Genomic DNA, 15,625 nt, shown 5'->3' with positions numbered 1-15,625 from the left:
TGAGTCTGGTCAGCAGGATGTCTCATGCTATAGAATCAGTCACTGAATCGACAGGAAGACTAAGCAGGACACTTATTATGTTTAGCGTCTTGCTCTGTTCCCTGCCTTCCATTAAAAACAATCAGGCAAAATCAGGTCGAAATCTGCTGCTGATATGAGTGCAGAATCCACATCAAAATCAGTGTCAAATTAAACCATGTGTATGGGCCTTATATGCTTTCCTACGTAAAAACCTCATATTATTTGTGAAACTTGGTGGTGGTAGTCCCATGGTTTGAGCCTGTTTTGCTACATCTGGTCCAAGATAGCATCACTGATAGAATAATAAATTCTGAATTATAACATCAGTGGGATATTTCAGGACATCAGTCCATAAGTCGATTTTTAAGAGCATGTGGGTCATGCAACAAGACAACAACCCTAAGCACCAATGTCATTCTAAAAAACAATAAAGAAGAAAAAAAAGTGAAGAAATGTTGTGAAAGAACTTAAAGCGAGCACCATCTTAACAGAGTTGAAGCTGTTTTATATGGAGGAATGGAATAAATTTCTCTAAGCCATTGTGCATGACTAAGCAACAGTTACTTGAAACATTTAGATGCAGATATTGCTACAGAAGGGAGACACCCCAGCTACTGAAAGCAAAGGTTCACTTACTTTTGCCACTCATAAAGATGTGATATTGGACCATTTTCTTCTATAAATAAATGGGCGAGTGTAATGTTTCTGACTCACTTGTTTGATTTGATTCTCTTATTCCACTTTTAGGACTAGTGTAAAATGTAATGCAGTTTTAGATCAAACTTAAGCAGAAATATTGAAAAGTCTGAAAATTTAAACTTTCAATCAGTATTTAGATTGACGACTCAGTATTGGACCCTGTTATTGACCTTGATGACTTAGAAGGCAGAATTTCGCATAGGTTCCCCAGAATTCCACATAGATTAAATTATCCAAAACAGCATAATGCAATATTACAAATGTATTATTTATATTAGGAAGTCATCAAATGACAGTAAATACGGAAACATATGAGGTTACCTCCTGAAAGTAATGAATGGGTTGAGGAGTAGTAGCAACCAGTGCCAGGCAGCTACTGCCAAAGTAAATAAGATGATAAGCCTAGATACATAAAATGAAAGCATACTTTTAGCTCCATACAAATAATTATTTAATACATTCTCTGTCAGGAAAATGCTATTTGCATACATCTGTATCACAAGCACAAATAAAACCGGAATTATAAAATAATAATAATAATAATAATTCCCCCATACCCATATATTTTTTTAATGCTGGCACCTAGAACTTTATGAAAATGCGAGACAACACTTTTTTCGAGTTAAATTTTTATTATTCAAAATAAAATAACAAAGAAAAAGACACATATAAATTAAAAATACAAACCCCATAAACCTTTTTGCCCAATATTAAAGGAGGGAGGGGAAGAGATGAGGAAATACAAAATCTGAATAAAAAAACTTGGGCAACATGCTCATGAGGTCATAAAGGCCTACTAATGATTATAAGTTTCCATCCACAGTTTCATATCATGATAAGATAAGATTATCCTTTAATAGATCCAACATGGGGAAATTCAGTGTATTACAGCAGCATGGATAATACAGTAATAATATAAAATACAAAATAAGATTGCTCCACAATAGAGGTATTACAGTGACAGTAGATACATATAAAAAGATAAAGGTAAAGAAGGGATATCACAACTTAAGGATCTTTTAGTTCTCTATATGGAGTGATCTCCGCTTAGCCCGGTGTTGATTTTACAACCTAACCGCAGCGAGAAGGAAAGACCTCTGATAGCGCTCCTTCTCACACTTGGGGTGAAGTAGTCGGTCACTGACAGTACTGCCCAGTGCTATCACAGTCTCATACATGGGATGGGAGTTATTCTCCAGCATGGAGCTCACCACGGACAATAGCCTCCTGTCATTATAAAACAGGATTTTATGCAATGTAAATAGTGAAGGGGTCTCAAGACTCACAAAAGCACCATGGTCCCTTCAAACAGCTGATCAGCAGGGGTCCCAGGTGTTGGACACCAACTGATTCCTTAGATGTTAGACTTAGGACCACTGCTGATCAGGTGTGTTCCAGAGCATGCAGCTCGTAGCATTGTTTATATGACTGGTGCTGCGCTGCCAACTTACTGTATTCTTGATAATAGCAGTTGTGGCTACTGTAGGTGGGACAATATGCGTCCACAATTCCCTTGTGTCCCAAAATTATGTTGCATCTCCAAGGTCTACAAAGGCTTCAGTCGTCTCAAAGGCCAGCCAATTGTCTCAGGTATTGACGGGATAACACGACAAGTTAGCACTTATGTGAACTGTATTCTACGTCCCTTTGTGCTAGCTCTTCCATTGTATTTTTGAGTCACAAAGGATGTCCTCAGGTATCTAGAGGGTATCATGTCCCTGCAGGTACAGCCCTTGCCAGCCTTGACATGGAGGCCCTATATACAGTAGCTCCATAGCCCATAACAAAGGGTGTGGGGCTATTAGGCATTTCCTTCAGACACGGGGGATTCATCTCGCGTCTCACATTAATTTTGTATTCACTCTGATGAAATTTGTGCTGATACCACTACAATACAATAAATGTTGCTATCAAGAATATGCTGTAGAGAGGGGGTAGGGGGTCCTGATCAAAGTTGATGGGGGCCCACAAGACTTTAGATACGCTACTGCAGAGACATCACACATCTGCTAAATGTGGAATATGGTCCAACAAAAATTCAGAATGTTCAAACTTCTGCCATAATACTTTCTGAATACCTGGCAGCAACATATCTCCTCAGTAAAAGAAAGGTCAGGCCTGACCCTTATCTCTCCTAACATTTGCAGTTGGGAAAGAGTCAGGAGGGCGCCATGTACATTTTATTGTCTGCTGAACCTATCAATACCTGGTTCATGAGCAAATGTTCCTCTATAACTCCCATTGGATCACTTCATGTTTGACACGAAAGATAACTAAGATGACGCCAGTGTCACGACCTGAATTCTTGTGAATAGGTTGTGTGTTTTTTTCGGTGGGGATTTGACCCGGTGTTCTATGGTCTTTTGGTGGTTTCCTTGCATGATAATGGGACCATCTGTTTGTTCATTTGGTATTGGCCTTTGGAGTATACCTGAGGTTCTTTAGATTGATCGGTCGTTAACATTGTCCTATCAGACACTTCTGGGGCCTGTATAAGGAGGAGGGCTGGCTTCACTAGTTGCCAGTTTTCGTTGTATCCAACATAGAATTCGTGGCTCTGGGAGGAGGAGTGTTTTTGGAACAATAGCTTACTAGGTAGTGGTGTGAGTGTTGCCTTGTGTGTGAGTCTGGTTTTCCCCTCCACACTTCTACTCTACTCTGTCCTTCAGTTCGGTTTGCCTGTCACTGTCTTGGTATTTGTGAGGAAGTTTGGGTTCCAGTTTGTTTTGCCCCAGTCCTGTGTTAACCCTTTCCTCACCTCTCCATTGTCCCTCTCCTCATTCTCTTGTTGTGTATTGTGTTGTGCTGCGTGTCTGTTGTCCAGCACATCCCATCCTGTTTGTTTTGTCTGCAGCTGCACCTTGGTTCTGTAGGGGTGACCACCTTAGTATCCCCAGTCCCTAACCCTCTTGTAGCTCTTGCCCTATCTGTTGTCTAGACCTTCGTGTTAGAGAGCCAGGAGTTGTCAGGGCCAAGGCTAGCTTGGGGGCAGCTGACCACCACCCGTAGGCAGGGCCTAGCTAGCCACCGTAGTGTCAGGGAAAGTTTCCCTCCCCTATTCCCTTAGCGGTGCAGTCTGCAGTCCGGATTTTGGGTCTGGGCATAGACACAACGTGACAGCCAGGCATATAGTGCCACATAATATGTATTTCTTGTTCTCTCAATTGCCAGTTCTGATGTACTGTTATGTGAAGTAAAGTGTCCTCTCCATATAAAACAACCATATACTGTACAAATATCACAACCACTGTAGATACTTTGATGGTCTGGCTATTTTCTGTGTAAGCTGTAAATTCCTCTTCTCGCCACTTCATAAATCAACAATGACCTTCTGTTACTACGATAATACTTCTTGCCATATAAGGGGCAATTATTATGTCGTCTTGCAAAATACTGAATCCATTAAAGGCAAGGAATCAAGAGAACCATTAAAGCAAATCTCATTTATTGTATTTTGGCAGTAATGAGTTCATGGACAAGTAAAATAGGTTTGACAGAAAGGATTTTATGGGTTGATGCAATGATACATTTAAGTTTACAAAGCATAACATGTATACATGAGAACATTTGGATCCAAGTTCTTTTTGCTTTCTCCCTTTCCCCTCATGTCTTTAGACATACAGTAGTTTACCCTATGGCTATACTATACGTAGCTAAATTACTTTACTAAACTGAAAAAAAACAAGTATGGTACAGATCTAGTAAACAATAACTTAACACATGACAAATCAAATGCACAGATGCAGCAAACTTTAACTTTACAGTTGCACCAATCCTAAGAACAGGTGTTATTTTATTCCCATTGCTGTGGGTTCTGGTGTGCACCTCTCCATTATTTTCAATGGGAGTACTGTAGATAGCTGAGTACTGCACAGGCTTCATTGGCTACACATATTTGCTGCCTATTCTAATAACTGTGGCTCCTGAATATAATAGCTCCACTATGCCCCCTGAATTAATGTATGTTTTATAGTATGCACCAAAGTCACCATTACAAAGTCATCCTTCTTGGCTTCTTTAATAAATCTATGAATACCACTGTGCTTTGAATAAAAAAAAAGTAGCTCCTACCACATCTGTATAGAAAACTCACCTATCACTCGGTCCTGTTGCACTAGTGTTGGCATCCAGCCAATTGTGTCCTTCTCCTATGGAACAGCATCACTTGATGACATCATAGCGTTGCCTACACCACAAAGAAGGCCCTGACAAGGAAACTAGTCATATTCCATTTCACTTAACTTCAGTCAAGTTTAAGTTTGCTACATCTGTACACAGAGGCGTGCACAGATGTCATAGGGCCCCATAGCAAAATGTAGTTAGGATCCTTCCGTGATGTTTTTATAATGTCGAGGAAGTATTTCATTAACAAAAATTCACACTCCGCATCATGCTTTATTATTATGGTGCTCATTCTGAACACCGTGGGACTAATTTATCAAAACTGGCATAGAGGCAAGTGCAGCGCAGAAAGGAAAAAAGTCACAATTATATAATCATGCACTAAAAATTGCTACTTGTGACATGCCTTGTATGACTCAGACAAGAATAAATAAATACATTGATAAATATCCTCTAAACACTTAGTTGCTAAACAGCGATAAAATTTGCTGCTGTCTGCAGCCACCACTAGGGGGAGCTAAGTGCATATGTATTAATACAATTACCTTTGATCTAAATGGAAGCTGTAAAAATGTCATTGTACTGTTATCTCCCTAGTGGAGGAAGCAGGAAATTGAATGAATTAGGTATGCTACCATATAGTGATCTGCCACAAGTGTTCTAGTCTCCAGGTTAGCGGCATTAAAAAGTGCCAAATTATTGCGTACCCATATTTACATGAGAGTTTTTTGACTTTTGACTCATCTAGCCACTTTGGAAATGAGCAAGAAAGGTGGACTGGGTTTTTACGGAGGGGGTTTGGCCTTCAGCTCTTCAGATTTATTACTTTTTATGGCATTTTTCTTACAAACTGAAATAGAAATGGAACTAGTGTGAGTTTTGTCACCTGGGTATGGTTTATACAATTTTCAAGAGTTTACCAGATGGAGAAATAAAATTCCCCAGAGCAGAACAATCTTCATCCAATGGGGGTGAATAAAAAAAAAAACAAAAACAAAAAAAAAAACGGAAAGATTATTATGCATAGGATTTGCCCAAGTACTGTATTAATGTACTGTCTAGTGACCAACAAAGGATTAAAATAATGGACAAGAAGGACAGATCAGAAACCTGAGGCAAGGCCTATTTTTATAAAATTGGGGGATGACCAGAGGAACTTTTTTTTATAAATGTGGGGTTAGTCTAATCTGGGTCTGCCGATTCTTCTTGCAACCCCAGGGAATCAGAAGAATTTTAGCTTGTAAGTTTTTTTTTTCTTTTTACTCGCCCTGTTATTTTTGTAACTGTTTTGTTGTTTATGCCATTTATGTTAACCCTTTTTGTAAACACTTAGCATTTTTGTATTAAGGAGGTCACTTTAAAGTTAGTCCCTGTGTTCTCTACGGAACCAAGCTGTTTTAAAAGGGCTGTGTGACAAAATGGTGGTTACACGGTTGTAAGAATAGAGTGGTTTCCAATTACAATGTAAATTACTCGTAAATGACTTTCATTATTTAAGTTTGTGGCCTTTAACTTAATCTGACTCAAACAGGCAACTAAAAGGGAAGGAAGTTTTAAAATGAGAGGAAATAGTCTTTTATTTTCACATTTCGATTTATTTATTGAAATTTGGTTGTTGGAATTTTTGACAGGCTTCAGGAAGTTGGAACAAGACACTACTGTTCAAATTCTTAATCTGTTCACTTGAAAGCAAAAGATAATTTCTTTGTTGTAATTAAGAAATTTGATGTAAAAGATTAAGATTGTAATTGTGATGCTTATGGTGCATGTGAAGCTAAAATAAATGGCCTATGCAAGATCTCCAAGAAAAACAAACCTGCAGATTAAAAGCAAATGAAAAAAAAAGCAATCTGAAATTCTTAACTTTTTTACTTTAACTTTATATAACAATGGAAACATGAATCAGACCTCAAACCAATGTAATAGTACTATAATATCTAGCAGACTAACATAGTATCAGTTTATAAAGCTGAAGAAAACACAATACCATCCAGTTCAGCCAGTTATCTGGTAATGTTGATCTAGAAGGAGGCAAAATCTCATAAGGTAGACATAATTTTCCTCATCTTAGGGTCACATCTGCATTTGTATTCCATCCAGGGGAGTCAGCATGGGGGATCCCCCCGAATGAAATACCGAACACAATTGCAAACGCTGTGCAGTAAAAGCACACAGACCCCATAGACTATAATGGGATCTATGTGCTTGCCGCCAGATCTCCGTAGGGATCATGCGGATAGGAAAGTAGTTCACAATCTTCTTTCCTGTCTGCATTATTCATGTGGGCAGTGCACGGCAAACACACAGACCCCATTATAGTCTATGGGGTCCGTGTGCTTTTACTGCACAGCGCTTGCAATTGGTCATGCGGACTCCCCGAACTCATTACCAAACACAGATGCTATCGAAGGGTCAAGGAAAAAAATTCTATCTCAACTCCAGATGTGGGAATTCTACTTAATAAATCCCTGGATTCACAACCTATAGTTTGTAATATTATTACACTCAACCATGATCAACTTCTGGCAGAGAGTGTTGCTCCTCTTACTGTAAAGACTACTTCTATTTTGTTGTAGGAACCTTCTTTCTTCTACATATAGTGAATGTCCTCTTTTTATTTTTATGGTCCTGGGTATAAATTATGAGAAAAATCTCTGTAAGACCTTTCATATATTTACACATAGTTATTAAGTTGTCCCTCAATAGTTTTTTTCTAAACTAATAACCCTAATTCTAATGATCTTCCTAGGTACTGTAGCCTACCCATCCTATTTATTACTTTTGTTGTCTGCCTTTGAACCCACTCATGCCCTATTATGTATTTCTTGCAATCTTATATCCAGATTTTCTAAAAGACAGCATCACAGTGGCTGGTGCTTGATGATAAATTGATGATAAACTACAGGGTGGCCATAATATAACCTCAGGTGTTTGGAGTCGTGTGCAGGCTGACCCAATGGACGGAATTGTCTGAAAATTTGTATGTGGGCTAATCAAGGCATGGGGAAATGGACGGCATTAAAAAAAAAAATAAAAAATTAATACCAAAACTCCCTACCAGGGGATAATGTCGCGCTGTACAGTGAGCGCGCGGCACAAAACCTGTCTGTCGATACTTTGGGATGTCCCATTTGGACCACCAACTAGCATGACTATTCAATGTGGCCGCCATCATGCATGGTGAGCATGGTCATCCTATGCAGAACGTGCTCGACGCTTGCGTGTAACGTCTCTGGTGAGATGCTGCGCACTTCCAACGTGATGCGGTCTTTGAGGTCAGGCAGGGTTTCGACATTCCCCCGATAAACACGCTCCTTCAAGTGTCCCCGCAACCAGAAATCACAAGGAGTGAGATCCGGAGAGCACGGTGGCCACGCTGTAGGGAATGAGCGGCTCAAAATCCTGTCATCGGGAAAATGTGCACGAAGAGCGTTCTTCACAGGATTTGCAATGTGAGGAGTGGCTCCATCCTGTATGAAGGTGATCGTCTGCAGACACTGCCGCTGTTGGAGTTGGGGAACGACCACTGTTTCCAGCATTGTTCAGTACCTCGCTGCTGTGACGGAACAGGTGGCAACCCCAGTTGGGCCCAAATCTTTGAAAAAGAACGCTCCGATCATGAATGATGAGGTGAACCCACACCAAACGGTCACCTTGGGCAAATGCAGCGGAACCCCCTCAAGCGCACATGGGTTTTCGGTGGCCCATATGTGATAGTTCTGTGTGTTGACCGTTCCATTCAGGTAAAAATGCGCTAGAGTGGAAGTGGATACCAATTGGCCATGGAATATCCTGTGGAGCGACCTCATCATTCATGATCGGACCGTTCTTTTTCGAAGATTTGGGCCCAATTGAGGTTGCCACCTGTTCCGTCACAGCAGTGAGGTACCAGACAATGCTGATAACAGTGGTCGTTCCCCAACTCCAACAGCGGCAGTGTCTGCAGATGATCACCTTCATACAGGATGGAGGTCCTCCTCACATTGCAAATCCTGTGAAGAACGCTCTTCGTGCACATTTTCTCGATGACAGGACTTTGAGCCCTACAGCGTGGCCACCGCACTCTCTGGATCTCACTCCTTGTGATTTCTGGTTGTGGGGACACTTGTATCAAGTATCGACAGACGGGTTTTGCGCCGCGCGCTCACTGTACAGCGCCACATTATCCCCTGGTGGGGAGTTTTAGTATTAATTTTTTTTACTTTTTTTCATGCCGTCTGTTTCCCCATGCCTTGATTAGCACACATACAAATTTTCAGGCAATTCAGTCCATTGGGTCAGCCTGCATACGACTCCAAACACCTGAGGTTATATTATGGCCACCTTGTATTTAGGCTAAACTTATACAGTTTTTTTTTTGGTTTACTTTGAACTGCAACTTTGGTACATATTGGGAAATTTACGTCATGCCCCTTTTCCTAGTAATCCACACATGTATGCTTAGAAAGTCAGACAAATTATATCTCAAATGATAAGCCAAGATGTGCCAAATTGTGCCATCTTGTGCCAAAATAGGCAGAGATGCACCAAAGATGTGCCACATTTACACCAATGTCCTAGAACATAACGTGGATGTGGCAGTCAAATTTGCAATCATCCTTCACGTAGGCTGAAAATTGATCATAGAATTAATCCCAACACAGTCCATGCCATGCACCTCAGATACACCCTGCCACCACCTACTGATTTGGGGGGATAGTGGGAACTCACATATGCACATGACTCTCTAACAGTTGAACGGCAAAGACTCTTTAAAAGACATTGGATTTATAGCGCATATTTGGAGCACCATTAAATTGAATGCTTTAAGGTTCAGTGCTTATATAAAAAAGATAGACACCGGTGACATGAAAAACAGTTTGTAAAATAAGAGAGAAAAAACCTTGTAAGCTATAGTCCTTTTGGTTCCATGGAGCTTGGAAAGAATGAGATGGCTAGCTCATAGTGGTTGCTATTCTAAAAAAGTATGACACAGTTTTCTTGGAGTCAATAATAATATTTATTTACACTGTACATAATGGGACCAGTTTATGACGGAAAATGTTTTTGACAAGGTTTATGCTTTATGTTTATTATTACTGCTTCCTTTACATTTTTATTTAAATATATGAGTTTTTCTTTTGAACCCTTTTGTTTCCATAGGGCATGTATTGCTCACAACTAAGATTTAAGATGTTTTACAAATATCCCATTTAAAGTCCAGGTCAACTCCATCCAGATTTCTACCATACAATCTTCACCTTTCTTAACTTTGGCCTTTTTCCCTTACCCCTCTCTGTTTTTGTCCTTATTGTCATGTGCATCATTCCTTAACCTGCCTGGATCAGCTGTCAGTAAATGGAGACTACCCCAATGGGTAGTGAGTGTGACTTCTCAAAAGTGAAGTCCAGGGACCACTTAAATAATGCCTTTAGGAGTAGTTCCAAGTTAAATCTATTCAGTGGCACAGTGGGTCTACATTACAATAGCAAAATGCAGAATATAGTTTTATACAGGCTATAGCAAGAGATATCATGTGTATATTGAACACTCCGACATCACTCCAGATTCATATAAAAAGTCTCTTGTGGACAGATTTGGTATTTGGTTGCAGTAAAGTAGCTAGCAAGGATGGACCAATACTATGGGCAATTCGTGTTTGCTTAGTGCCCAAATTATTAATATTCTAGCTGCCTGCTACGACCAGTAGAGGGAGGTCATGTCAGATTTATGCAGCTTTTTGTCTCCAGTAGTTAATTTTGGCTTGTAATAGAGGGGGTTAACATTGATAAAATAATTAATGGGTTTGGTCATCCAATATTCTATTTTAAACTAGTTTTGGCTTGTCCCATGCTGATATACCAGACCAAACACCATCTCTGTCATAACATCTTTAAAGTGCATTGTCTGATGTCTAATATCCAACTGTCCTCTACACAGTTCCCAAGGTGAAAGTGAACCGTCATAAGCCTGTTATTTTGAAAGTAACCATAAAATGACAGAGTACTGAGGAACTTTGTCCTACTAACCATTCACAAACTGAGTATCAGTAGGGGCCACATGGTGGCTCAGTGGTTAGTACTGCAGCCTTGCAGCGCTGGAGTCCTGGTGTTCAAATCCCACCAAGGGCATAAAAAACCATCTGCAAGGAGTTTGTATGTTCTCCCCGTGTTTGCATGGATTTCCATCCCATATTCCAAAAAAAAAAGACATAATGATAGGGAAAAATGTACATTGTGAACTCTATGTGGGGCTCACAATCTACATTTAAAAAAACAACAAAAAAAAAACTGAGTATCGGTGAGTAATATAGTTTAATGTTGATGCATATGTATAATACCTGGCCCTTGCATTTCAGGGTTGCAAAAGCAATGAAGTTACCTGTATATGAAACTCCTACTGGTTGGAAATATTTTGCAAACCTAATGGATTCTGGGCGCTGTTCATTGTGTGGAGAAGAAAGTTTTGGCACAGGTAATCTTTAAGCCTTTATATAGTAGTCCCTTAAAATACTATCACACACAGTGGGGCAAAAAAGTATTTAGTCAGTCACCAATAGTGCAAGTTCCACCACTTAAAAAGATGAGAGGCGTCTGTAATTTACATCATAGGTAGACCTCAACTATGAGAGACAAAATGAGAAAACAAATCCAGAAAATCACATTGTCTGATTTTGTAAGAATTTATTTGCAAATTATGGTGGAAAATAAGTATTTGGTCAGTAACAAAATTTCATCTCAATACTTTGTTATATATCCTTTGTTGGCAATGACAGAGGTCAAACGTTTTCTGTAAGTCTTCACAAGGTTGGCACACACTGTTGTTGGTATGTTGGCCCATTCCTCCATGCAGATCTCCTCTAGAGCAGTGATGTTTTGGGGCTGTCGCTTGGCAACACGGATTTTCAACTCCCTCCAAAGGTTTTCTATAGGGTTGAGATCTGGAGACTGGCTAGGCCACTCCAGGACCTTGAAATGCTTCTTACAAAGCCACTCCTTCGTTGCCCTGGCGGTGTGCTTTGGATCATTGTCATGTTGAAAGACCCAGCCACGTTTCATCTTCAATGCCCTTGCTGATGGAAGGAGGTTTGCACTCAAAATCTCACGATACATGGCCCCATTCATTCTTTCATGTACCCGGATCAGTCGTCCTGGCCCCTTTGCAGAGAAGCAGCCCTAAAGCATGATGTTTCCACCCCCATGCTTTACAGTAGGTATGGTGTTTGATGGATGCAACTCAGTATTCTTTTTCCTCCAAACACGAAAAGTTGTGTTTCTACCAAACAGTTCCAGTTTGGTTTCATCAGACCATAGGACATTCTCCCAATACTCTTCTGGATCATCCAAATGCTCTCTAGCAAACTTCAGACGGGCCCGGACATGTACTGGCTTAAGCAGTGGGACACGTCTGGCACTGCAGGATCTGAGTCCCTGGCAGCGTAGTGTGTTACTGATGGTAGGCTTTGTTACATTGGTCCCAGCTCTCTGCAGTTCATTCACTAGGTCCCCCCGCGTGGTTCTGGGATTTTTTGCTCACCATTCTTGTGATCATTTTGACCCCACGGGGTGAGATTTTGCGTGGAGCCCCAGATGGAGGGAGATTATCAGTGGTCTTGTATGTCTTCCATTTTCTAATTATTGCTCCCACAGTTGATTTCTTCAATCCAAGCTGGTTGCCTATTACAGATTCAGTCTTCCCAGCCTGGTGCAGGGCTACAATTTTGTTTCTGGTGTCCTTTGACAGCTCTTTGGTCTTCACCATAGTGGAGTTTGGAGTCTGACTGTTTGAGGGTGTGCACAGGTGTCTTTTTATACTGATAACAAGTTTAAACAGGTGCCATTACTACAGGTAATGAGTGGAGGAAAGAGGAGACTCTTGAAGAAGAAGTTACAGGTCTGTGAGAGACAGAAATCTTGATTGTTTGTAGGTGACCAAATACTTATTTTCCACCATAATTTGCAAATAAATTCTTACAAAATCAGACAATGTGATTTTCTGGATTTGTTTTCTCATTTTATCTCTCATAGTTGAGGTCTACCTATAATGTAAATTACAGACGCCTCTCATCTTTTTAAGTGGTGGAACTTGCACTATTGGTGACTGACTAAATACTTTTTTGCCCCACTGTAGGTTAAAAGAAGCCGCACAATACTATATATCTCTTATAAATAATAACAATTCTGTGTTCTAGCTTTTGTATTGTGTTCAATACCAATGAACAGTGACAATTCTAACTGAGCAAACCCAAACAAAACTCTCAAAAAATAGGAATCCTTTTAAATGGTATTGACAAAACCCAAAATAATGGTCAATAATTCCCTGGTGTATATTAGACTATACTATAGAGATGTAGGAAATGTATATGCTTCTGTATTATTCGATAATTCTCCTCTAGAAGCAACACATTATATGCCTTCATATAGAGGGGACAGTATCAACCAACTGAAGTGTAAGGGTGCCCTGTTCTGCCCAACACAGAGGTGGCATGGAGCCATAATGGAGCCATAGACTGTTTTGGTACTTAAAGGGGTATTCCCACGTCGCATACTCACCAGTCTTCACTGCTGTAAAATCTTCTTTCTTCCTGGTTTCTTGCGTCATTTGTTGGGCGGGGTTTCATATGCAACCTGCCGTTTAGCTCCGCCTCCAAATTAGCATGTATCTCCGCCCACCACATAGCATGATCCTATGGGGCTGCTGAAGGGCCTGTGATGTCATCAAAGGTCCTCAAACAACACTATATGCACAATATTGGACTATGAAGTACAGGCAGGAGCAACTCCATTCTGTGTTACATACATACATATGCCTGTCTCTGCCATATTGAACACAATTGAATTAGCTAGTCTGATAACTGGGAGAACAGAAGACGAGTTCAGAAATGAAAGCAGCTCCTCTCCTCTATCTGAGAGCAGGAAGTTAGGTCACGTGGTATACACACAGGAATAGCTAGAAACACAGGCTCGTGCCCGTGCACTTAGCCCCTCCTCCCTCCCCCTGAGAGCAGGCAGATATATCACTTGACTTTTGAGCAGATAAGTCAAGGGCTGTGTCAACAATGAATTGAATAAAGTAAGATAGTGGACAAACAAAGCAGTTTTGCTGAAGCAATGTATTTAGGAAAAGTCTTACATCCACATTAACAAGCAGTATAGATAGGAGCCTTGTGATGGGACAACCCCTTTAAAGTATTGTTAAGTATAACTGTTCATCTTTTACATGAGGCCATGACAAATCTTTCCCATTTGAATCTGACACAAAGGCCAAGATAAGAATTCAATATAAACATAAGAACATGTTGTATTGGGAAAAAATCAAAAAGGCACTTGGGGGCAACACAGTGGCCCAGTAGCTAGCCTTGCAGTGCTGGAGTCCTGGGTTCAAATCCTGCCAAGGACAACATCTGCAAGGAGTTTGTATGTTCTTCCCGTGTTTGCGTGGATTTCCTCCCAAAGGACATACTTTGGATTACTCCAAAGACATACTGATAGGGAAAAATGTACATTGTGAGCCCTATGTGAGGCTCACAATCTACATTAAAAAAAAAAATAAATCAAAAAGAGACTTATAATGGAACTTCATTTTCCATTCTGAATGTGCTACTCCTATATTGACCGTTTTAACACTCAATAATAATAACACTCACCTAGTTATAAAACCGTAACAGAATAGTCACAGACATAATATCTGTCACTGAAATGGGATTCAGCTGCATGCCTGTGAAACAAGCAGTAGAGCTTTTTTTTATAGCATTACATTTTTGCTTTGGCCTGTAAATAAAAGCAATTCTTCTGCTATAAAAGGCCAGACAGTTTTGAAACGATCTTATACAGAGTTTCCCAGAACGTTTCTTTGGCAGTGTGGCTGAATTCATGTTTTCAAAAACCCTTCCATTTCTGTAGACGTGCATGGAGAATGTCGGAGATGTACTACTTGTGATGCTCTGTGCCAACTTTAGAGCTGAGAGAGGCCTGGGAGTCGTAGTGATCTCATCTCTCTGTCTGCTCATCTCATACAGTTGTGTCTCTACATTCCCGAAATGTTTGGGTTTTAAATTATTTTGCTATGTTGGCCACGAATGGGGTCATCAGTTTAGTAACTGACACTATGCCATCTTTGCAATGTGACTTCACTCAAATTATGTTCAGGGTTCTTTTATTGGATATTTGTGCATTGTAATACCAGAAAGCATCAGGGATATTGGCTGCAATCATTTATGTCAGTATATTTTTATGATATATTAATAGCCTCTCAGGAATTATACTTGTTTTCTGATGGCAATGGTAGACATGGCTATGCTATGGTTTACATTAAACGTCTGGACCCAAACTTTTAACCGCACCTCCCCCCTTTCTCGAGCATTTATCAGATCCAGGTAAAACTTAGGGTGAAGACATACTACTGTAAAACTGGAGTTCCCAGCATGACCTGACAAATGATCATAGTATACTGGGACAGGGGTACCACATACTATAAGCCAGTAGAAAACATGTCCTGCATAGAGGGTTAAACCTCAGATCAGACTGTAAAATCATTGAAACACCAGGCCTTATCTTCTGAGGACTATGCTTGAGTCAAGCAGCACAGATATGGTACATTTCTACAAAATACACAACCAGGGTTGAGTTTTGTTTCTCTGTTAAACCTTGCTTTGAACTGAAAATTGATACAAACAGAAAATTTTTTAAAAAAGTCAATTTATAAACTGCACCTCTATTTTGCATTCATTCCTGTAAAGCACTAACTGATTTGGCTAAAAGAACACAAAAGTGGTGAAAGATGGCTGTGAAAAACATCTATTTTT

The 15,625-nt window shown here is 40.1% G+C and overlaps 1 protein-coding gene across 1 annotated transcript in view; it reads left to right on the top strand.

Annotated features, from left to right (window-relative positions):
• PGM5 (phosphoglucomutase 5) overlaps positions 1-15,625 on the top strand; it is a 97,124-nt gene that overhangs the window by 51,637 nt on the left and 29,862 nt on the right. The window contains exon 7 of the mRNA XM_075279035.1: positions 11,180-11,295. Coding sequence (XP_075135136.1) covers positions 11,180-11,295 — 116 coding nt within the window. The remainder of the gene's footprint in view (positions 1-11,179; positions 11,296-15,625) is intronic.

Source organism: Leptodactylus fuscus, chromosome 1 (genome assembly GCF_031893055.1).
Source record: "Leptodactylus fuscus isolate aLepFus1 chromosome 1, aLepFus1.hap2, whole genome shotgun sequence".
NCBI lineage: Eukaryota > Metazoa > Chordata > Amphibia > Anura > Leptodactylidae > Leptodactylus > Leptodactylus fuscus.
The sequence above is the reverse complement of the archived record's forward strand: the minus strand, read 5'-3'. Positions and strand labels throughout refer to the sequence as shown.